General features: G+C 30.4%; 1 protein-coding gene and 1 long non-coding RNA gene across 3 annotated transcripts; one reads left to right on the top strand and one right to left on the bottom strand.

Annotated features, from left to right (window-relative positions):
* Positions 1–1,647: 1,647 nt before the first annotated feature.
* LOC141449036 (uncharacterized) lies at positions 1,648–3,013 on the bottom strand. Its single transcript, XR_012455306.1, has 2 exons — positions 2,187–3,013; positions 1,648–1,894 (listed from the first exon to the last, which is right to left on the bottom strand). It is a non-coding gene; the product is annotated as an uncharacterized lncRNA (long non-coding RNA).
* On the top strand, positions 1,766–21,730 carry LOC141448830 (uncharacterized). 2 transcript variants are annotated; one of them, XM_074117564.1, is made up of 11 exons: positions 1,766–1,869; positions 2,020–2,130; positions 9,047–9,406; positions 9,558–9,795; positions 9,880–10,248; positions 10,792–11,075; positions 12,534–12,595; positions 14,462–14,521; positions 15,248–15,481; positions 15,607–16,009; positions 17,016–21,730. In XM_074117564.1, the coding sequence occupies exons 2-11, from the start codon at positions 2,105–2,107 to the stop codon at positions 17,296–17,298; spliced, it is 2,319 nt and encodes a 772-aa protein (XP_073973665.1). In that variant the 5' UTR covers positions 1,766–1,869; positions 2,020–2,104; the 3' UTR covers positions 17,299–21,730. The 2 variants fall into 2 exon arrangements, with proteins under 2 accessions (XP_073973665.1, XP_073973673.1); XM_074117572.1 differs by having other exon boundaries at positions 1,825–1,923.
* The last annotated feature ends 1,235 nt before the right edge of the window (positions 21,731–22,965 follow it).

The following is a 22,965-nucleotide window of genomic DNA, read 5'->3' as shown; positions in this document are numbered from 1 at the left end:
AACTAGAATAATTAGAATAGAATAGAAAAAGTGGGACGGGACCTATACCACATGGCACTGCAGCCACAAGAGGCTTATAACTAGATAAAAATGGCAAACAGTTCATCAGAGATCTTTTCTAAGGTTCTTCGATTCTCCAGTATGCAACCCCTGTCTAGTTTCACTCCTGTGCTACCAATTACAGTAAAATACAGAAAGCATAAAATGATTGGCCTGAGATTGATTGGTTCATTTTCCAGATGGACGCCCATAGACTTACACGATACTTGATGTTCCTAGCATCTCCACTACTGTTTATTGTCTTCTAGAAAAATTTGTCACTATCTGTTATAGTCCGTACCCGCATATTGTAGCCATTGTAAATTATAAGTTCTCTCGGTCATAAAAAATATAAACATAAGCGATTTAAACATATTTTGTCGTAAATACCTAAGGTTTTTTGTTATTTTTTTCCTTAATATGTAAATATGTTCCCTTTTAATCTGTACTAAAAATAATCTGATGAGCTAAGCTTGAAACCTCAATTTCTGTACTCTTTCAATTTGTGTACATATGTATGTAAAATTTTGTAAATAAATATTTTTATTAATATTATTTAATAAATAATGGTTGATGTCCAGTGATTTAGTATGTCGCAATGTGCGGATAGAACGAAGGCAACTTCTTCCCTCTTTCCTTTTAAGATTCCCTTAGGTGATGATGAGCCTGTAATTTCCTAATATAAACAGCTTCATTTTTTCATCTCTAAATTTAATGGAGCAACAAAATTATCAATTAAATCGGTTGAAAAATTCATGAATTGTGATGAAGACTGTCATGGATTTTACGTGGTGACGGGCAGGTTTCTAATGGTGTGCCAATGATGTACATAGCATGTAGATATGTACATATAACGCCAGAACGTTCTGACAACAATAAGCACGAACATTCAATGCAAGTTGATTAATATTTAGGACTTCCGTAATAACGCATAAGATAATAATATTTATTTATGATACTTTATATAAGTATTATGTGAAAGACTTAAAAATTTTCTGAGTTAAACTTTTGTTGTTAGAACGTGTTTATTAATTACTGCCAACATTTTTATTGCTTTATGGTGAATTTTGTCTTCTTTTTTTCTCAGTGCCTATAGTAAAGTTCTACTTTTTTCCTAGCCCAAATGGTAACTTCTCCCTTGTCTTAACTTCCAGTTCACGAGAAGAATTATCCACTAATATACATACATAATTAACCCAAAATATCCCAATAACGAAATTTGAGAGAAAAAGTCACACGAATTGAAAATAAGCAAAGCATAGTTTTGGAAATGTTTCGAGTTACCTTGGAAACTCACTAATTAAAGAAAAATTCAAATTATCCTTCCAATGAATTTTACAGCAAGGCGATTTTAATGACTAATGATATTGTTTTTTTAACATTTGTTTTCACAATATTTTCTAAGTAATTAATTTTTGCTTTCACAATTAAAGTACTGAAGTCATATGCATGTAATTTTATATTTCTTTGCACAGGAATTTAATAATAAGGTGATTAGCATACGGATATTGATTTTTTCCTTTGTTTGGAAGTATATTTTAAATAATGTATTAATTTTTTGCATTTAAATTACTAAAAATAATGAAAAAAATTAAATTAATTAAAATTTAATTGTTTTTTCTGAAATCTTACAAGGAGAATGGAATTAAAATATTGATTTTTTCCTTTGTTTTGCATCATTACCTTGCCCGAATTGCAATGTCAACACTGTTTTGATGACGTTTAGGGTCCTGATTGGTTGAGAAATCCTTTACTGCGCAAACTCTGCAGATTAATGATGTGATCTTGCATTATTGCTTCTGCCATTTTACACTTAGCCGGACAGTTGAGGTGAGAGAGAATACATTTTGTTGGCCTATTTTAAGGAAAAGATTCTTATTGAATGTATTTTATCACTTTCTATCACATTTTGAAGAATTTTATGGAATTAGTTTGCACAAACTAGGATATTTGTTAATAACTTCTTCTTTTTTTTTGTAGGTAAATCGACTAGATCTGGCATAGAATAAGAAAGGAATAATTTTTTTTATTGTTATTTTGAGAGGCAGAAAGAAAGGGCTTTAAGATGTATACAATTCGTGGTCCAAATGTGTAAGTAAACTATACCAGTTCTAAACTATAAAACTTAATTTTGGTTGATCACTGACCTCATTCTCTCTAAGCTTTTACATATTTTCCATTTAGCCCTGCATATGTTCCTAACTTCTTTTTTTTTTTTTTTTTATAAATATTTTCACTGAAATTTTAATAGAGTGGTATCAATTTAATTAAGATTTTTGTTTTCCTTGATTTAGTTTTTAATTATTGTAGTTCTTTAATATGGATAAGTGAACTTTGATATTTATATTCATATGGGTTTTTAGACTAGAATTAATTTTCACTTTTTTTTTATTTAGAGGTTTAAGTAATTAATAATTATTTTAAATAATTAGAAGTCACTTCTACGCCAAAGCTCTTGCAGTTTATAGATTTTTTTATTTTCAATTTAAATCATACTATAATTAGTGTCAGAATGAAAACGTTGCGCTTTTTTTATTTAGTAAAATGTTTTTTCTCTACCTCTTCATTTTTTTCTTAACTAGGTGCGAAAACTTGTACAAATTATATCTCTAAGAATTTTTTTTTGTTTTCCCTTTTTGTACTTATATAACAACGTTACGTTGTACTCATACTTACGTTGAAGCCCTGTTTCAAAAAATAAATTTTGAACATTAAGAAACAAATTTATTTTCAATTGATAATTATCTAATAAGTTTTATAGAATTGATTATTTACATCTCGACGAAGTAAAATAGGCTATTGCGTAATATTTTGTTAAATTCGAGCAAAAATAACATCTTTTTTATAAGATTATGAAATTAAGTAATGATTCTGCTGTTTCGCTAAATCCATTTTCTCCAAATTCTAACTTCTTAAGGTAAATCAAAGAACACATTTTAAAATTTTATTGGAGAGTGCGAAGTAAAAGTATATTAATTAATTATATTGTGAATAGTTAACTTTCTCCAATCGCGATAAGAGAAAGAATTTTAGTTTTAAAAGTTAATATTAAAAGGAATTTTTAGAGTTCAATGAACTCTTACATTTTTATTGTTAAGTTTGCTTGAGTGTGTGAACAGAATAATGTCTCAATTACTAAACATAGTAAAAGGTTCAAATTAAGTATTTAGTCTTGATACTGTTCAGGTTTTTTGGCGAGAACCCATTTACCTGAAGTTCACTTTTACTGTGAAGCATTTTTTCAATTTTTTATGTGCCATTTCGTCCATGTCTTTAGCTCTATTTACACTACATTTGATCACTATGTATTATTTTACCCTCCTGTGTATCAAGAAAGTAATCTTCTGCGAGGGCCCCTTGGTCACGAAAAAAATGTTTTTTTACAAAATTTTCACACATGGTCTGCTTGTCTCAAAGTTTGTGTCCACCTCAATCAAATAACGGAGAATCAGCGAGTGCTCTAATCTGATACTTGGTTTGAGTTCACTATGGGTTTTTTGGACAAAATTAGCCATCCCGAAATGCCCTTTCAATCAGAGTTTTTTTTCTTTCTCGAAAATGGATTCAACGATGTTCTCTGAACTTTTTATTAAATATATATCTTAACTTTATTGGATGGATTTTTCTATTCAAACTCGTTTAGGACGCTTTTAGAGGAATAGTAGGGGAACTCTACATTTTGAGACCATTTTACAAAGTAGAATGGCATCATAAAAACATATATACATAGACGTATACATATAAGCATATTATAAAAACTGAGTGTATGTAAAATTCTTCGTAAAAAAGCAGATCTGTTACGGAAAGCACTTCTTTATGTAACTGTGTATAATATGTAAATGTAGGAGAACGGTAATGTCAAGCGCTTCTCTTAGGTGCTCTTTCCGTGTACTATAACGCAGGTTTCACCCCTTTTACAAAATTACTAAAGTCGGAAAAATATCAATTTATCATATTAAGTGCAACTGCCCAAGAACGCCTTATATGAATTAAAAGATCTTTAGGTATCCGATCATGTATCCGCTTGTTACAAGTGTTTTGTTATTACCATTAAGTATCGATTACTGGTATTGAACCTTGATATATCTTAACTATGTAGTTAAATGAAATGGAAGAGTACAGGTGTTTGATGTGTATCATTTTTACCTTTCAATTTCATAAAAATAGCCATTCGCACTGAGAAAAATAAGCAAGAACTGCTTTATTTGTTCTCATTAATTTTTGATGAATAATTAATGCAATTTGCCTCGGTGTTGGACGTTCGAATTATATTTGAGAAAAGTTAAAAGCTCGCTGATGATAAGAACAAACTACTATTACATTAGAGAAAATAAAATTTTCACAAAAATGCTTCTGATAGATTTTTATTTCATAAGTCCATTGGAGTTTAATTTAGAACAGGATCAATGTTTTAAACAATGTAATTTTACACCACTTTCCCACGGTAATTGAGTGTGTAGATCTTCTGTCTCACAACTACCTTGCAACCTGTACATAGTTTTCTTTTAGGACTTCTAATTTAATAAAAATTAATTGGCTGAAAGTCAAACATGATGAAACTACGATAACTGAGCATTGTGATAACAATCGATAGTAGACCTGATTTGGCTGTTTTCCCTTGTGTCAAATGCTTTTAACTAAGTCAATTTGAAAATTTAAAATCAGTAAAAGTGAGTAATATTATTTAAAAGTCAAGGCCTTATGGTAGTCGAGCGGTTAGAAGCGAAGCTCGCAAAGCTAAGATGTATGTATTGTGATAGGTTCGATTCCCGATCTAGGCCTTGAATTTTATTTAATTGTTAATATTAGGAATTTATAGTAAAATATGTTTGCTAAACGCCTCCATCCACGACACTTAATTTGATAGTTGGTATTTATGGCCTTGAAAAAAAAACCAGGTAATTACTTAAATATTGTATTAAAAAAAAATGGAATTACAAAGATAAATCAGTAGAATAGTAAGGAATAGAGTCGAAATGAAATGCCTGTTTATTACTATTTTGGAGTTGTAATAAACATTTTATCATAATTTTAACAAAAGTTTGTTATGAATGAAATGGTCTGCATAAGGGTCTTTGGCACCTAATAAATTTAAACTATATTAATAAAAATTTGATACAGTAAAATTACTTAAACTATATCAATTGTTATACCATTTGAATAAAACACATTAGTTTTATCGAATGTTATTGAATGGCTGAAGTGAAGTATAAATGAAATGTTAGCTGTTCGTTAATTAGTGTACCTTTGTCTTTTAATCAACTCTTATACTTAACTTTTTAAACTGTAAGTTGTTATCAGGGAGCTATATTTATCTGTTCTAAAAAGACATCTTTCCATACAGATTCTACACACTTATTGTCAGCCTCTGAACTGCTTACCTTTCGATACTAATACGATTCCCTAACTGATTTTTTTCACAGACCCCTAACTTTCAACTCTCACTGGACTTATGATTAGGGACCTAATTAATGAGCGTATAAATTAAAATGTTAATATTTAAAACATCAAATAAAGTAGACAGTAAAATTTCAACTTCCATTTCGGAATACTCAAGAAGCACATCATAACAAAATAATTTGTTTCGCAATGTTCGTTCATAACGTATACGTCACTCACTATACTAGCGAATTACTGATCTTTATTAGCCCATTCTTAATCTTGCCAAAACATAGATCTCTGAAATACAACATGGAACTTACGACGCTTTCTAAATAACATATAATTTTGTTTTCTCTACTATTAATACGTACCAACAGTTTTTGGACAGTAACATTGTAATAAAGCTACTGAATTGCTAAATTATATAATATGAATAGTATAAATGTAATCATTCAACAAATCAGGTGCAAGGACAAATAATATCTTGAGGGCATAATAACCCATTGGTTCATTGCCCCCCCCCAAAAAAAATCTTTACTATCCAATTTTAATAAGTAATTCTAGAACCAGGTGTGGGTTTTTATACCCTAACAATCAAAAGAGAAGGAGAACAATAGAGATGCTGAACAATAAGCTGCGAGGAGACTTTTATTGGGTTGAACGATGTGGAGGTCGTCAAAAGTAAAATGACTGGACAGGATGAAAAAATAATTGCCATTTCAGTCGATACATTTATTCCGCCGAGCTTTCGACCTAGGGACTATGTCATCTTCAGGGCTGTGGAACATATTTACAGATTGTTAACAATGGTTCTATTAAAATAATAATATAATGAAATTTACAAAAATTATTTACCTAGTTTACAAAGTAATATTTTTACATTACAGGGTTGGTGTATCATTTCTAGAAATGATATTCATATCTAAGACAGAAAACAGTTTAAATTTCAAAACAGACACGAACAATTTAAACAACATATACGCAAACTTACTACAAAATACTTGACAATTGGCAACACTGTCTTCCACACAACCTAACACATATTACACACAGACCGATCACACTCAGTCCATGAACAGAAAAGACAGAAGGCACACCAACCCTATAATGTAAAAATATTACTTTGTAAACTATTTAAATAATTTTTGTAAATTTCATTATATTATTATTTTAATAGAACCATTGTTAACAATCTGTAAATATGTTCCACAGCCCTGAAGATGACATAGTCCCTAGGTCGAAAGCTCGGCAGAATAAATGTATCACGACTGAAATGGCAATTATTTTTTCATCCTGTTGAAACTATGAATCAGTCACCAAAAAGAATGAACAACAATAAAATGACTGGGTTATTAGAAAGTGCCAGAAGTCTTAAAACTGAGAAAAAGCGAGATCTAGACTTAGAATCTATCCAGAATCTAAATACAGGAACTTAGTCAAAAGAAAAAAAAAAGAATGAAGTGATTGTAGAGTCCATGTCCCAAGAATAAAGATGAAAAATCTCATAGTTTGAAAGAAAAGGGAAATGAAAAGACAAGGCGCATGAATTAAATAGGTTTTTTTTGTTTTTAAAAAAGAAAATGAGGGTAGCCAAGTGTTGATAGAGTGAACAGGAATAAAGACATTTTTCAGAAGAAGGTCAGTGATGAGGGATTTGTAGAACAGAATGTAAGAAAAAAGCGATGTGACAACGACATGCGCTGATTTATGAAGTTTACATAGCGATCTGAAGCGAAGAGAAAGGTTAGGATATCAGAATGACTAATTATAATTTTTTAATGGGAAAGGATGCAGTTCCAGATAGACTTTTTTCTGTTGACGATGTTAATGTTTGTGCAGATGAAGAAAAAATTAAAGGTTGGGAGTGTTTTTCATTGGTTCGGTTACGCTCCATTCTGATAGTAAGTTGAAGTACAAGGCACTTACGGTACGATCAGCTTAGAGGTGTCGGAGGAGAAGAATGATACGACACCAGCTGTTTAGTGTGAATAAAGTTATAAATGCTTCAAGTTCAAGAGTCCATAGTCTAATCCTAAACAGTTTTCTAAAATAAAAATAAAAAAGAAAAGCAAGTTAAAATGTGCAGAAAAAGAGAATATGAAAATTAAATTATATTTTATCTTCGCCGCTCGACAGAATTGCAATAAGAATAGAAGAGCTGTTGAAGACTATCTACAGGCTTCTGACATGGAAGGTCAAACATGGACTGTTCTTTCTCAAAAGAACAATTAGAAAAAGTCTCAAATTCACCTGGACCTATAATTACAAAAGAAAAGGGACGGGTGTTTACAAAGCGTTGCTTTGTAAGTGGCAGATCTCCAGTTCGAATCCCGCGAATAGCTACATTTTATTTGACAGAAAAAATGTTAATTGTAAAGTATGTTCTTCCGTCTCCGTCAACGACACGATTTTGTTTTGTAGTGAACGTTAAGCGCCGCCTGAAAAAATAGGCGATTACTTTACTTTTACTATACTTACAAAAGAAAATTCTATCAATTCTGCCTTCGCAATGATAAGAATTATGTGTGAGATCTTACGCTCTGACAGCCCTCCGTGTTTTGTATTGACGTAAGTGATGGCTCTTTTTTGACTTTTAAGTTCTATTGATAACTTTTGCCACTACAATTTTAATCTACTCCAAAAATACGTACAAATTACATTAATTGTTACAGATATTCATTTTACAGGTTTGTCGAAACATTTGATATTGTATAATACAGAGTGTTCATTTTAAAACGGCTCAAATGCATTTCATGCTTAAACGGTTAATCTCAGCAAAAAATGGTAGAGGAAAACTGGTAATTAAACGCAACTCCCAAAATTACCAAATAATTATTAAACCTTCTTGTTAGTAACAGATGTAAAATTAATTTTTAGCCATTTTGTGTATGCTTGAGAAGATCTAAACTACTAACATTTGATTTTTCTTAGAAAAATCACTCGGAAAACGACTTATTTCCCCATATTAAGAAAAATACCTTGGCAATATTTTTATTAGAAAGGGGATGAAAAAATTCATAAAAATGACCTATCGCGTGCTCTTCCTATTCTAGCACCTTTAATTTTAAAGATATCGAATTGCGGTTTCCAGTTTCTTTAATAACTTTTTACACTTTTTAAAACTGTGTATATGGAAATAGGAGTCAACTGCAAACCCTTACTTTTGGTCGCGCGTCAGCCGCGTATGCGGGCAGGAATCAAAAATCAAGTCACATATTCTGAAACAAGAGGTGACGGGCAACAGTTTTCCTCTACCATTTTTTGCTGAGATTAACCGTTTAAGCATGAAATGCATTTGAGCCGTCTTAAAATGAACACCCTGTATAATAAAGGATCTTGCAATATTTTTAGTCCAAGAAAAAAAAGAAATCAGCTTTATGAAATAACCAAGCTTGAGCTTACGGTTGAAAATTTGTTTTTTTTCTACAGTTTTTGTCTTTATTGGTAAATGTTAAGCATTTGGATGTAGTTTATGTTAATATAACATGATTAATTAATCAAGATGTTTGTATACTTTTTTAGATTTTTAAAGTGAATGATAGTGTCATTTTTTTAATGTTTCATTGTTCTTTCTTTTTTTGATTATCTAAACTGGTTTGATGTAAACCTAATTTCTGATTTTCAGATTTAGAAATAATGCATCAGGTGGTGATCTATACGTAGCTAAGAGATATTGGAATCAGAACAATCCCCAGGGACAACAAAACGGCTACCAGAATTACCAGAATAAAACATATTATCAAAATAACGCGGCTAATGTTCATAATGTTCAGCAACAAGCAAACACCAACAGACAGCCCCCATCACATTCCCCAAATTCGCAAACACAGCAGCAGCAACAGCAGCAATTACAGTTGCAAAAAAAGAAACAAGAACTGAAAGCTAAGTTACCAGGTGACGGTCTTAGAAAGCCAATATGGGACGTGGCTGCATTGATGCCATTCCAAAAGAATTTTTATGTACCTCACAAGGATGTAATGAATAGGTAACTTTTCAGTTTTTTTTTTTTTAGATGAACTGTGAAACATTTATGTATTCTAACTTACTTCTTTGTCCAATATTTAATTGTTTTATCAGATGCAAATGTATGTTCTTTTTGTTTTCTAGCTAAGGTGTTGATTGTGTTATTTTTACAGGAAAGATGACGAAATCTGTCTCTTCAGAATGACAAAAGAGATCACGGTAAAAGGTAATCGTGTACCACCACCAAGCCAGTTTTTCGAAGAGGGCAATTTTCCAGAATATTTAATGACGGAAATATTAAGACAAGGATTTGCTGAACCAACCGCTATACAAGCACAAGGTTGGCCGATTGCTTTGAGTGGCCGAGATTTGGTTGGCATTGCACAGACAGGATCTGGAAAGACGTTGGCCGTAATAAATTCATTTAATGAAATTTCGTAATAAATAATTATTTAAATATATATAATGTATTAATTTAATAAATTTTGTTGGCAGTACATACTTCCAGCTGCTGTTCATATAAACCATCAACAGCGTTTATCTCGTGGTGATGGGCCAATTGTACTGATTCTTGCTCCTACTAGAGAGTTAGCACAACAGATACAATCTGTTGCTCAAGATTTTGGTTCTCCATCTTTGATAAGGAATACGTGCATATTTGGAGGAGCTCCCAAAGGGCCCCAAGCGAGAGATTTAGAAAGGGGTGTAGAGATTGTTATCGCAACACCTGGACGTCTAATTGACTTTTTAGAAAAAGGGATCACAAATTTGAGGAGATGCACTTATCTAGTATTGGATGAAGCAGATAGAATGCTTGATATGGGTTTTGAGCCTCAAATAAGAAAAATCATTGAACAAATAAGGGTAACTATCTTGAAATATTTAATTTCATTTTTTAATATAACATGGTTTATGTTCTCTGTCATCTTTGAAAACATTTTGCTCGAATGCTTTTAACAATTAGAAATAAGTATATAAGTTAACTGATTATCACAATTTAATTAATGTCTTAAATTGAATTATTTAATATTACTTTTACATACTCTTCTTCCTGTCTAAACCAATGTAAGCGTAAGAATTGCTTAGCGTATGAATTTTCTACTTTGAGTTTTTGAGTGAAAGAAGTGCTCTGATATCATGAAAGGGAAGTAACGGAATGTTCAAATTTGATATTTCCACTGGGGATTACGATTTTAAAGTTTTGGTTAATATCGTTCAGATTTTGAGATACTTTTGAAAATGACTTAACGACTTCCTGTAAACTTTCTTAACCCTTTTTAAACAAACATGTGTAGAACTTATATTTGAAACATGTGCAAAGTAATTCTCGAAGGGATTTTGGTCTTGCAAAACGTGTTTTTAGCCGAAATATTAATTTTAAAACTATTGTCCCTATTTATTTTGCAGCCAGATCGCCAAGTGCTAATGTGGTCGGCTACTTGGCCAAAGGAAGTTCAAGCATTGGCGGAAGATTTTCTTTGCGATTATGTTCAAGTAAATATTGGCTCTCTGGAACTCGCGGCCAACCATAACATTAGGCAAATGATAGAAATAATTGAGGACAATGATAAAGAGTCTAAACTATCAACTTTGTTGGGTGAGTTGGGAGCGGAACAAGGATTTAAGGCTATTATTTTTGTAGAGACTAAAAAGAAGGTGGATGACATTACGAAATCTATCAGGAGTGAAGGGTAAGAAAGCTTATTTTTTAGAGGTTAGAATTTTTTTATTTGAAGTAACGAACACAACGCGTAGAGCTTGCTGCACTACTTGAGCTATTAGGCGCTTTCAAAACTTTTCTGGATCATCATAATATTAAATTAAAACTCGCTTATGTTTACTTCTTTAAGGCCCTATTGTTATTATTCTATTTGTTAATATAAATGAATACTGGTAAGAGACGGTGCCCTTCGATATCCCAAATTCCAATGGGCTCTCATCGCGTTTTTTAAAGATCATATAAGTGTGAGTGAGAGAAGGTAATGGGTGCGATAGTTTATTTTTTATATTATTTAACTTTTTTACACATTGCTTACCCCTGAGTGTCTTTTTAATAGTATGACTACAGATCAAAATACTGAATTCTTACGATACACTCTATAGTAAACTGCTGCAAACAATTTTCGAATCACTTCTAAATTTTAAATATATAATTATGTACATATATGTAAATAAGTTTATTTTTTGTACACGGGCTTATAATGTTGTTTATAGGCAGGCATACGCTTATATAATACAGGGGTAACAAAAAAAAAAGGCAAAAAATTGTGAAAATCAATTATTTACACTCCCAATCATCTAGAAAAGATGCCCTTAGTATATTTATATTGAACAAATAAGTTAAACAGACGAAAATAATCTTTCTTGTTCTAAGAATTTATTAAATTTTGAAAGTGCAAAATGGAGACAACGTTTCTGGGCATTTAGCAATAAATTCCTTATAAGGTATACTGGGCCAAACAGCAAAATGTGATATGTTCTGTTACCTGCTTATAGCGCAAACTGAACAAAATAATTTCTAAATTTGAAACTCATATAATTGCTTACAGTACGAATTTGCCTTAAGGTAGGTCTACACGGAGACACTTACGAGTAGCTAGTGCGTCTAACTGGAGCAGGTGTCGCAATGTGGACGGTTCCTAGAGCAGCCTCCTAGACCGAGTTGCATCCCCACCACCAGTGTCGGATTTTCTCTAGAGTACACGCGTGTAGACAGTAACCAGTTACCACAACTTTACAAATGTTATGTAAAGAAATCAATTCGCTAAATGGACTACAATCACAATTCTATGACTTGGTCTATTTCCTGCAAAGGCATTTGATATGTCCAAAATATAAATTATGTATTTTGAATTCAATGATCATTTAACCAAAGATCGTAAAAAAAGCGATAATAAAAAATTTATATATTAACATATATATACAATATATTTATATGACATTCAACTGTAAATGTATTTAATATAACGCGATACAAATGTGTATGTGTTAAATACACCGTCAGTTCATTGTCTCTTGCGCCCTAATACGTATTATCATTGCCTTCCAAAGCCAGTCCTGCCCTCGAGGTTTACGCTTAAGTCTTGCGCTGGCTGTTACTTTTTTTGTTAATGTGTACTATTACAGATTACTAAACGAATTTTTTTTAGATGGCAAGCTATATGCATTCATGGTGACAAATCACAACAAGAAAGAGATTATGTGCTTTCAGGTAAGACTTTTGAAATACATAGTTTTATTTATTTTTATTTTATTTTTTTTATAAAAACAGATGATGGATACTAAAAAACTATCTGAAAGTTATTAGCGCAGTTGTATCGTGAACTAGTTTCGAGACTTTTTTTTTCTCCCCATCAGTATTCCAACTAAGTTCTGATTAGAAAAACTAGTTACAGAGCGCTACTAATATATAAAATATTGATTCATAACAGTTAAAATAATGCATTATTTACAACTTTATTTTATTTAAGTTGGCCATTTTTAATGCAGTTTTGTTCAATATAGATGGAAGTAGGTTGTGACAGAAAATATGGACGGAAATACTAACTGACCTTTGTTTATTAATGAAATGGAAAAAAATTAAGCACGAACTCTGGCACATTTTCTTACCGCAATTTACATGCTTAAATTTTCTTGAAACTTAATATCTGCACTAAAAAGTAGTTCAATATTTATTATATATGTTCACTTGAAAGGTAATAATTTCGGAAAATCGCTAAAAACTTCAAAAATGTGCTTGATACACTCCACTAGACAAAATGGCTAAAAAACAAAATTATATTCTAAGAAACATCAATTCTTCCTTTCAGTCAATTTTCTTCAAATTTTGAATTGTGGTTACACATTAAGCCATTGTTAAAACTGTCCGCTTGGACAGTTGTCTAAGAGTTGATCGTCGGACTCGTCGTTCGAAAAACCTTAATGTTGGAAAATATTAAATAGGTCATTTATACTTATTGACGATGAAGTTCGTACATTTGCTGGTAATGTACTTCAAGTTACCTGAGTCGTAGCAAGCGGCGGCCCTATGAAACTCACTTGTGGCTAGCAATTCGGAGGCATTTGCTGAGGATAGTTATAACCGGAGGGACGAGTGTAATTTCTTTAACATATGTGGCAAGAGAGGTAACGTTAAATCATTTACTAAGTCAGGCATACGCTTATATAATACAGGGGTAACAAAAACAAGTCAAGTTTTGTCAATCCCAACATGACCTTAGATCTGAGAAATATTCATAAATTCAATGCTTAATTGCCTTAATTCAGTTGAATGTTTAAATCAGACTGCTGTAAAAGTATGTCCCATAATAATAGAAGCGGGGTTGAGGTTCCTCTCTTTCTGTAAATGTATCCAAGATTAAGATTCGTTTCAAATATACAATGTTTACATAAAAGATACTAACAAATACTCAGTAGTCCTTTATCGGTTGCGCTATAATAGATCTCTGTAGATTGAAATGTTCCGCTAGCGAATTGAGGTATTTATTGTTCTCTTTGAAAATTGATACTTTTCTACAGTTCGAATTGAATGATTGAAGCAAATGGATTGCTTTTTTAAATGTTCTTTAGTAAAATTACCTCAAAGCTAGTTAATCCGTTCGAATAACTTTTGTCAGTAATTTCGCGAATAAATAACGCAATTCTGTATAGTTGGTCCAAAAAATCAAATAAGGGTACTTTCTTCTCTCTAGTTGAGTAATTTTTTTAAATGTTGCTTCAGCGGTAACTATATAAAATACAATAATTTTGTTACTGGGATATTAAATAAATTAGGCGTAAAATAAGGAATAAAGAAAAGTACATAATAAAAGAACATTTACAAATATAAAAATAAATAATTCATTATAAGATTTATTGTTCGTTTTTATTTCACAAATGAATACAATTGTTTTAACGCAAGTTTTGATACATTTGCCAATATACATCAAACTTGATAAATAAAAACATGAGTGCTGTTTAAACACACTATTTTGTTTATTGTCTGACTAGAATGTAAAAAATTGTGTAGTTAGAAAGTTCCTGTAGTTTATTGGTAGTTAATTGTCCTTCAGTGGATAATTTTATTCAACTGTTTCAGAATTCCGGAATGGAAAATCACCAATTTTGGTGGCCACCGATGTTGCAGCTCGAGGATTAGGTAAGAATCTGAAATATTTATTGGCTGGATGCAGCAGTTCTTGACCACACCTGATGAGATATTAATTTTGAATAATGTTGAATTTTGGTCTGTTATAAATGAAAAATCTTCACGCCAAAGTTTCGATTTGTATTTAGTTCATCTTCAGGTCTTCATAATAAAAATGGGAGATCTGAGTGTTCCCAAATTTTCATGGAGAAATTCCTAATTTGAATTAATTTTGTTTTAGATTAATTATGTTTTATATTATTTTTAACTCGAATTATGAATATTCTTACTTTCTTCATGAAAGGTTGTAAATACTAAGGACTCTCGTTGAACTGAAATTTAGTTCTAAACGTTAGCGTAAAGATTTTTGCATTTATAACGTGCATGAAAGCAGTACATTTCAAAAATAATATTGGTCGAATAATTTAAAGTCTTGCTGAGATTTTCATGTTTTTTAATCTTGTTTCAGACGTTACATCAGTAATCCCTTAATTTTTTAATTGAATATTTTTCCTGGTAAATACTATTTCTTCGTAATAAGGGCGTTGGTAATTTTCCTATGAAATTACTTGTATGCCTATTTCGAAACGTACGATGTAAAATAAAAATGTTAATATTGAAGTTACGTCAGAATAGCATCCGAAAAATTCTTTGCTTTTTTCTACATTAAACTTTATTTAGAATAACAACGAAAGTTTTAAAATTTATAAAAAATTAATTTTTTTTGTCTGCTTTCAGATGTTGATGATGTGAAATATGTAATAAACTACGATTATCCAAATACTTCTGAAGATTATATCCATCGAATTGGAAGGACTGGAAGATGTAGCCAATCAGGAACAGCTTACACTTTCTTTACACAAAATAATCAACGCCAAGCTAAAGATCTTATTTCTGTGCTCTCTGAAGCGAATCAACCTATCAGTCCAAAACTAATAGAAATGGCTAACGCAGCCAGAAATAATTTTAGTGGTAAGATATCTAGTTACTTTATACTTTGTATGCACTTCCTACATAAAATAAGTCCAACATAAAAATTTTGATAGAATATTTCTTTTTTCGATAGTGCATTCAGCAGTTTTGTATATTTTTTATAGCTCGAAACAGATGGAATAACATCCGGCCGAATGGAATAAAAGAAGTAACAAACGGCATTTCCAGAATGATAACGCCTTCAAACAACAATAATAATCACACATTGGTGAATGTGCAAAAAAGTGCTAATTGGGAAAATAGTGGTAATCTTGATGCCGAGAATACTTACCAAAATAAATATCAACAACAATTGCAACAGACGCAGCATCACCAAACTCAACCTAAACAAGTGCAAACGCCAGTTTCAGGATCACCTCAAAACCAAAATGTTATTAATAACCATCAAGTAGTGAGAAAGATGTATTCAATGGGAGGTCAACAACAGCATCATCATGCCCAGCAGCATCAGCAACCCGTTAGACAGTATCACCACCAACAGCAGTTTGGCCAACAAAGATACAACAGGTACATTACACATTAAGTAGATAGTATAATTTAAACTATCAGTTGTATAAGAGTGGATCGTCAAAAAAAGCCCAACGTTGACTTTTTTTCGATAAAAAATAAATTTCCCAAATTTGCATTAAAATAAAAGGCAAATTCTAGTTTTTAAGAATAATTGTTCGCAACGCTTCAAGGTCAATAGTTTTCGAGTAAAATAGAGAAAAACTGTTTTTATTTACTTTTTGTATTTTTATCAACTAGCCTATAATAATAATTAACAACTACCCTATAACCCGATATTAATGAGAAATTCCATGCTATTCAAAGTTTATGTTGTGGTCACGACGCTGTACACACACTTAAAGAGTAGTTTCCCCCACAAAGAGGATGGTTAAGTTGATGAACTTGTAATGTAGAGTTAGAATTCGTAATGATTCTTAAAGTGCCAATTCCGCTTCCGAGTCAAATTCCTTGAAGGAAATAGAAAATCAAATAAATGACTATTCAGATGATAGTGACTTATTTCTGCCAACCGTGGATGCTCATATTTCTCATGTAGCGTCGCAATAATCATCCCTTTGCACCCCAAAAAGCATTAGTCAATTAGAACTTAGTGGTAGATAAAATCGTCAAGTTTTTTTATAGCACTACCGGCTCCTAACAATTGTTTTGTTTCTAGAATATGCTGGATTATTTATGTGGATTTTTATTAAAACGTTGCTACTAAATTAGTTTTCAAATTGTTTTTTTTGTACACTATTTTACCAAATGGACACACCTTACATCCGATTAATGTAAAATGTTGAGTTTTTCTTCTGATAATAGTTTTTATAGCATTTAAATGTAGAGCGATCACTTAATTCTGCTCTCTTGAAGTACTCTTTAGTGAAATAAAAACAACGTGACTCACACAACTGTACGCAAGGGTTCTTAAAGATTTATTCTGATAATACCTTAAAGTCAGTTATCTTATAGATTAATAATCATTTGTGCCCAAAGACATCTCAATTTTGACCTTTTGTTTTAGATATAACAACCAAAATAACCGTGGTTACGGAGGTTCTTCTGAGTTATACATGCCTTACATGGATCCTAGTGTCCAAGGACTTGTAAATCATCACAAATATTTCCCAAACAATTCTGCACATCATCATCATCACCATCAGGGATCTAGAGCACCCGCTGCTACTGCACCGACAGCCCCCACTGGTGGACACTGTGGAGGTTACCAGCCACAACCAGGATATTTCCCTCCGCCTGTACCACCATATAGTTACTCCTATACTCAACCCCAAACAGTACAACAGTAAATTTAGCTATAATATTTTGGAGACAGTTACAAAGAGTGCTCTTATATGTATATCATCTTGTAGCCCTTTCTTTCTGCCTCTTTTTTTATATATAATTATCAATGTATTTCTATAATCTTTGTTTTGGGTTTTTTTTTTTTTTATTGAAATAAAAAATTCTAATTGTACGAAAACCCCCCAAAAAATTATAAAAATAATAAATGAATTACATTTAATATATTTTATTGTTACATATGTACGTAGGTCTTTTGGGAACATTCGTAACTAAAAAATAAGTGAATTTAAAGAAAAATGTATAGTTAAAGAAATTATTTATTATTTTGTAGATATCAGTACTCTGAATATTGTTTATAGTAGCTTTATTAAATTTTGAATAAATTTCTTGACGGTAAACAAAGGGTAAACCAGAAAAACGAAGAAATAAAACATTATTAAAAAGTGAAAAAAAAGTTGGATAGAATTAGAAGAGGTAACTCACCAAGAGAAGTCAAAATTAGAAAAATTGAGCCGTATGGCTTTCATTTTTAGTTCGAGTACTTCTTTATTTTGTCAAGAAAGAGTTTATTTCCATAAATCGATGCTACTGTAAAAGAAAAATCATTAATAAATTTTAGTTCTAAGTTTGTTTTAAAAATAATCCTGTCATAATTTTTCTTAATAAAAATAAAAAAGCTGGGAAATGTTTTTTTTTTGTGTTAGAAGTGTTAAATATAAAGATGCATTACAAAGAGATATTTTATTTTGTAACGAATTTTGAAGATTTCATAAGATTCATGGCAATTAATTGAGAATTGCTTTATGTTTTCAGCTTGATGTCTTTTTTTATTTATTTATTAGAACATTTAAAGCAGTAGTTTTCTTTGTTTGTAATAAAGGAGAAGTTTTCTACTTTACATAGCACTCTTTTTCGGAGGAAAAATCCAATATTAAGGGGTTCACATTTACATTTTCATGATTCCAGTTTAAAATAAATCTTATTCTTCCAGATATAAATAACTTTTGATACTTTTATAAATTCATTTCCGTAAATTATGCGAACCTTATTAAATTCAAGTAATGTTGTAAAAACTTAATATTTTCGCAATAAACGTCCATTTATTTTTAATAGCTTAGGTTTACTGTGTGAACGCGTTGCTATGAGAAAGAGAGAGATATAGAAAGAAGTAGAAGGGAGAAGTAGAAACCTTTCCTAATGAATCTCTGCTTACTTGAAAATGTAGTATTTATTATTATTATTATTTTTTGGTGGTATTCGTTACGAGTGTTCCCTTACGTTCTTCTTATTATTAAAAACATTAATATTAGTAGGCGCGAGTGTGTTAAAATTTACACATTCCACATTAAATTTACGATAATTAATAAGAAAGCTGTAATTAGAAAGTAAAAATGAAGCTATACTTAAAAATTAAAAAATAGGCGGAGGTTTATTATTTTTAATTTGTTTTTCTCCTTTTGTGGTAATTTCAAAAATTTATAAATGTGAATTAACGCTTTGCTGTAAGAACCTAATATTCTAATTTTCCGCTATATTTTCTATATAATATATATAAATATATAATCTCTTGTATTATTAAAAGCGAAATGCACTATAAAAAAACATTCAGAAGGGGGGTTAGGCAGATTTGTATATGAATAAAGTGGCTCCTGTCACCTTTATTTTATAATTATAAATTCATAAATCGACTGATTTTTTTTTAATTTATAATTTTCTTCAAATTAACATTTCTGTAAAGTTGATGATCATTCACAAAATCAGAATTAAATTGCAAAAAAATTTGAGCACAACTGTGATAAGATACTATTTGCGGTATACATTCTTTTCTCATTGCAGGAGTCTCCTAGAGATAGCACTTTTTAGTGATCTAGAAAAAAAAATTATAAACGGTATTTTTTTTTAAAAAAAGTTCATATTAGAGTTATGAATAAAGAAAGTCGCATGTTTATTTTCTAATTACTACATTATTGTTGTGTGAAAAATGCGAGTGGTAGATATTAGAAAAAAGTAACACAATTGTGCTCATATTTTTTTATTTAATGTGTTCATTTTTTGTTTATGAATGATAATATAACTTTAAAGTTTAATTTGACTGAAAAAAATTATAAAACATTACAAAAAGAATTAACCTGGAGGAAATTATATTCTCATTCAATAATACTATATGGTCCGATATCAGTAGTTTTAAATATTAAAAAATAAGACACGTATAATAAGGAAGAAATAGAGTTTCTGTGAAAAATATGTTAAAACAGTTCTTATTAGAGTAAAGTAATAATAAAAAATGTCTCTTGATGTAGCAGAAGACATACGCCCTATAATAATATGTTCCCTAATTAATTCCTTTTTTAAAATACGAAGAATAATAATAAAAGGTTAAAAATATAAGTCTATCCAAAGTCAAGGGTCGTTTGTACATAATAGTTCTTTAAAAAAAAAAAGTAGTGATTTCAATGTAAAATATATATAAATTTATAAATATATTAAAAATATGTATTTACTGAAAGGCATAAAAATGATCGATATAATAAAAATAAAGCAATCGGAGCTCTGTTTTTTGTATATTGTTACATTAAAAAAATGGCCTTGTTTGATTGAGGTTTCCAATTAATTACACTTCTACTGCTATTTACTGTGATATATTAAATAAAGTTAGCTTTATAATTTTTATAATATATTTTTAAAGAAAATTAAAAAGAAATTTAAACGTGTAAAATGTACGCTTGATTGTGTCCTGCAGAGAAAGGTCGGTAATGTTATTGTAATTTTATATGTCCGAGAAAAACCAAATGTTTTTTAAAAATATAACGACTTAAGTATTTTCTATAATAATAATACATTATATTACAGATATATTTATAATACATTTGTGTATCTGTATTTTTTATTATCGTATGCTGTGAAAATAGAGGAGAGAAAAAGAAGGGAAGGAGAAGCTATTAAAACTTTTGTTGAAGATTCTTTTTTACACAAAAGCGGGTTGAACGTCAAAAACTAAATAGGTATTTAAAAAAAATATATATTTTTTAATAATAAATTTAAAATTAAAAGTACCTCCTCCACATCTCAGTGAAAACCTAAATGTGATATTTTCTGAAAAGACTGATTCCACACTCGCTCAAAGACTTATTGAAATATTGAATGTAGGGATATTTTATAATCTATTTAAATACATGTTGAAGTAAAAAGATACAAAATGGTACAACGTAAGATCTTTATGTACTGTTGATTATATAAATTAGTTTAACACATAAATAAGATTATACAAATATTTGAAAAGAGAGTTGACGCGTGTTAAATTTGAATAAAATACGCGTATTATAGTGAGATGCCGTGGAATTTTTAGTAAGTTATTTTGTACTTGATAGCTATCACTGAACAAAATACGATAAGGCAGGCAATGAATTAACTTGTTGTCTCTAAGAGTATTTACTTTTTCGAGTCTTTTTTTAAGTAATATACATTAAATTATTAAAGAATTTAATTTCAGCGCAACTCGTGTCGTGTAATTCAAGAAAACTTTTTTTTTTTCCTCGTATAGTTTATAAAACCGTTTTGTTCTCCGTACTGTTAGTCGTTTAAGTAGTCGTTTATAGTCAGTAAGTCTGTAAATTATAAATTTTCCTAATGAAAAAGGTCTCATTTCACTAATAGGAAAAGATAAATTAATACTTTTTTATTTATTTATTTTTTTTAATTTATTCGCCAACCTTTCTCAACACTAAAAGGCATATACCAAGTGTATAAACAACAAATATATGTATATGTTTGTTTTTTGTAAAAAAAAAAGAAAAAGGGAAACTTACGAAAGTGCATCATTATTTAAAAACAAATAAAATTAATTTTCTATTTGTAAAAGTGTAATTTCCAAAATAATTACCTCTCAGGAAAAATTAAATGCTGTACATTTTTTTTTACTTAAGTTTGTTAATTGATTGAAATCATTTTTCTTTTTCTTCTGAAATAAAATGGGACTATATTTTTATATTTAATTGAAATATTGATTTAGATTTAATTAAATTCCTATAATTTATTAGTTTAATAAAAACGTTCTTATTTTTTACCATGACATTTATAAAAAAAATATATGCAAATTAATTGTAGATATCTCATTTCTGCGACCCTTGTGAAAGCGATGGATTGTGATTGTTTTAATCTCTTAATTTTTAATTTTAGAAACGTCAAACGTTATTATTCTTGCAAATGTTTAATAAGTGCAGGTGTAATAAATACTGTTAGGAGACCAAATTAAAAAAAAGATTTGGCACAAATTGCAATAAATTAAGCGGCAATTTTAAGTTTTAGATTGTAACAGAGGTTTCAAGCATTAATTTATTATAATCATTGATGAGAAATGATCTCTTCTGTCGGTTTTCATTCAAGTGCATTTCTTGTATGTAATACAGTATTATAACAATATATTATATTCGAAGGAAATCTGTATTTTTATCTTATAATCCCACTTGTTCTCTCATTCAGTGACCTCATCCGTCGTAACGCTGCTTTTGTAATTCTGTGGGATTTGAGTATCGCCTATCTTCAGAGATTATATTATCAGATTTATCTAGAGATTTGACTTCTACTTAATATTTTTAAGCTTCTTCCTTCATTTCTCATAGTACACTTACCTTTATTTTATGGCTGATTTGGGAGATGTTTTTTTGCGAATTTGGAATATTGCGGCATTAGCCGATGGCAAGTCTTGTAACTCCAAGAGAAAGAGAGTAAGCAAAAGATAAGGACAGTTGAATTGCACTTCTGGAGAATAGTTAAATTATTAAAGAATTTAATTTCAGCGCAACTCGTGTCGTGTAATTCAAGAAAACTTTTTTTTTTCCTCGTATAGTTTATAAAACCGTTTTGTTCTCCGTACTGTTAGTCATTTAAGTAGTCGTTTATAGTCAGTACGTCTGTAAATTATAAATTTTCCTAATGAAAAAGGTCTCATTTCACTAATAGGAAAAGATAAATTAATACTTTTTAATAACTACCAGGTCAGTGGAGAATGAGAAAATATTAGTATTGGGCATAAAGAGAACCGTTCTAGAGGAGTAGGCAATTTCTAAAAAAAAAAAAAGGCTAAGACTGGGAACGTGCCGAGATCCAAGAAAATAGTAGATGTCCCAGGAGCGATGGAAGAAGGTTGCTGAGTTACAAATGATGGATTGTTTGCAGGAGGAAATTGCTGGTTGAAATTAATTTTTCCAGTCGAATTTCTTTCGATGGTTGCTTACTGCAAGTCAGGAAAGCCGTTTACTTCTTGGGCCTCCAGCAACTTGTATCTATTTTGAAAAAAATATTGGGGAAAGAATCGGAACTTAAATATATAAACATTCTCTAAAAGCAATGTATTATTCTCAATAACTTTACACTGAAGTTCCGCTTCTTTCCTCAATATTTTTTTCATATATCTGTACCTCGGAGGGAAAAGGCACCATGTCCATTTTTTTCGATTTTCAGATTTTGGCATCATTTTACACATTTTTTGTTGCTCTTTCTACAGGTGTAAAGCACTTTGTCCTATGTTTACTATTAAGCGATTTATGTATTTTTAAAAAGCGCTATGATACTTCATTGCTTAAGGGTAAAAGGCACTACATGGACATAAATTTTTTCACAATGGAGATGAAAGTAAAATATTTTAAAATATGGGAGTTAAAGTGGCCATACCA

Source organism: Rhodnius prolixus, unplaced genomic scaffold (genome assembly GCF_049639745.1).
Source record: "Rhodnius prolixus isolate KJV_2025 unplaced genomic scaffold, Rpr scaffold_1, whole genome shotgun sequence".
Lineage (NCBI taxonomy): Eukaryota > Metazoa > Arthropoda > Insecta > Hemiptera > Reduviidae > Rhodnius > Rhodnius prolixus.
The sequence above is the reverse complement of the archived record's forward strand: the minus strand, read 5'-3'. Positions and strand labels throughout refer to the sequence as shown.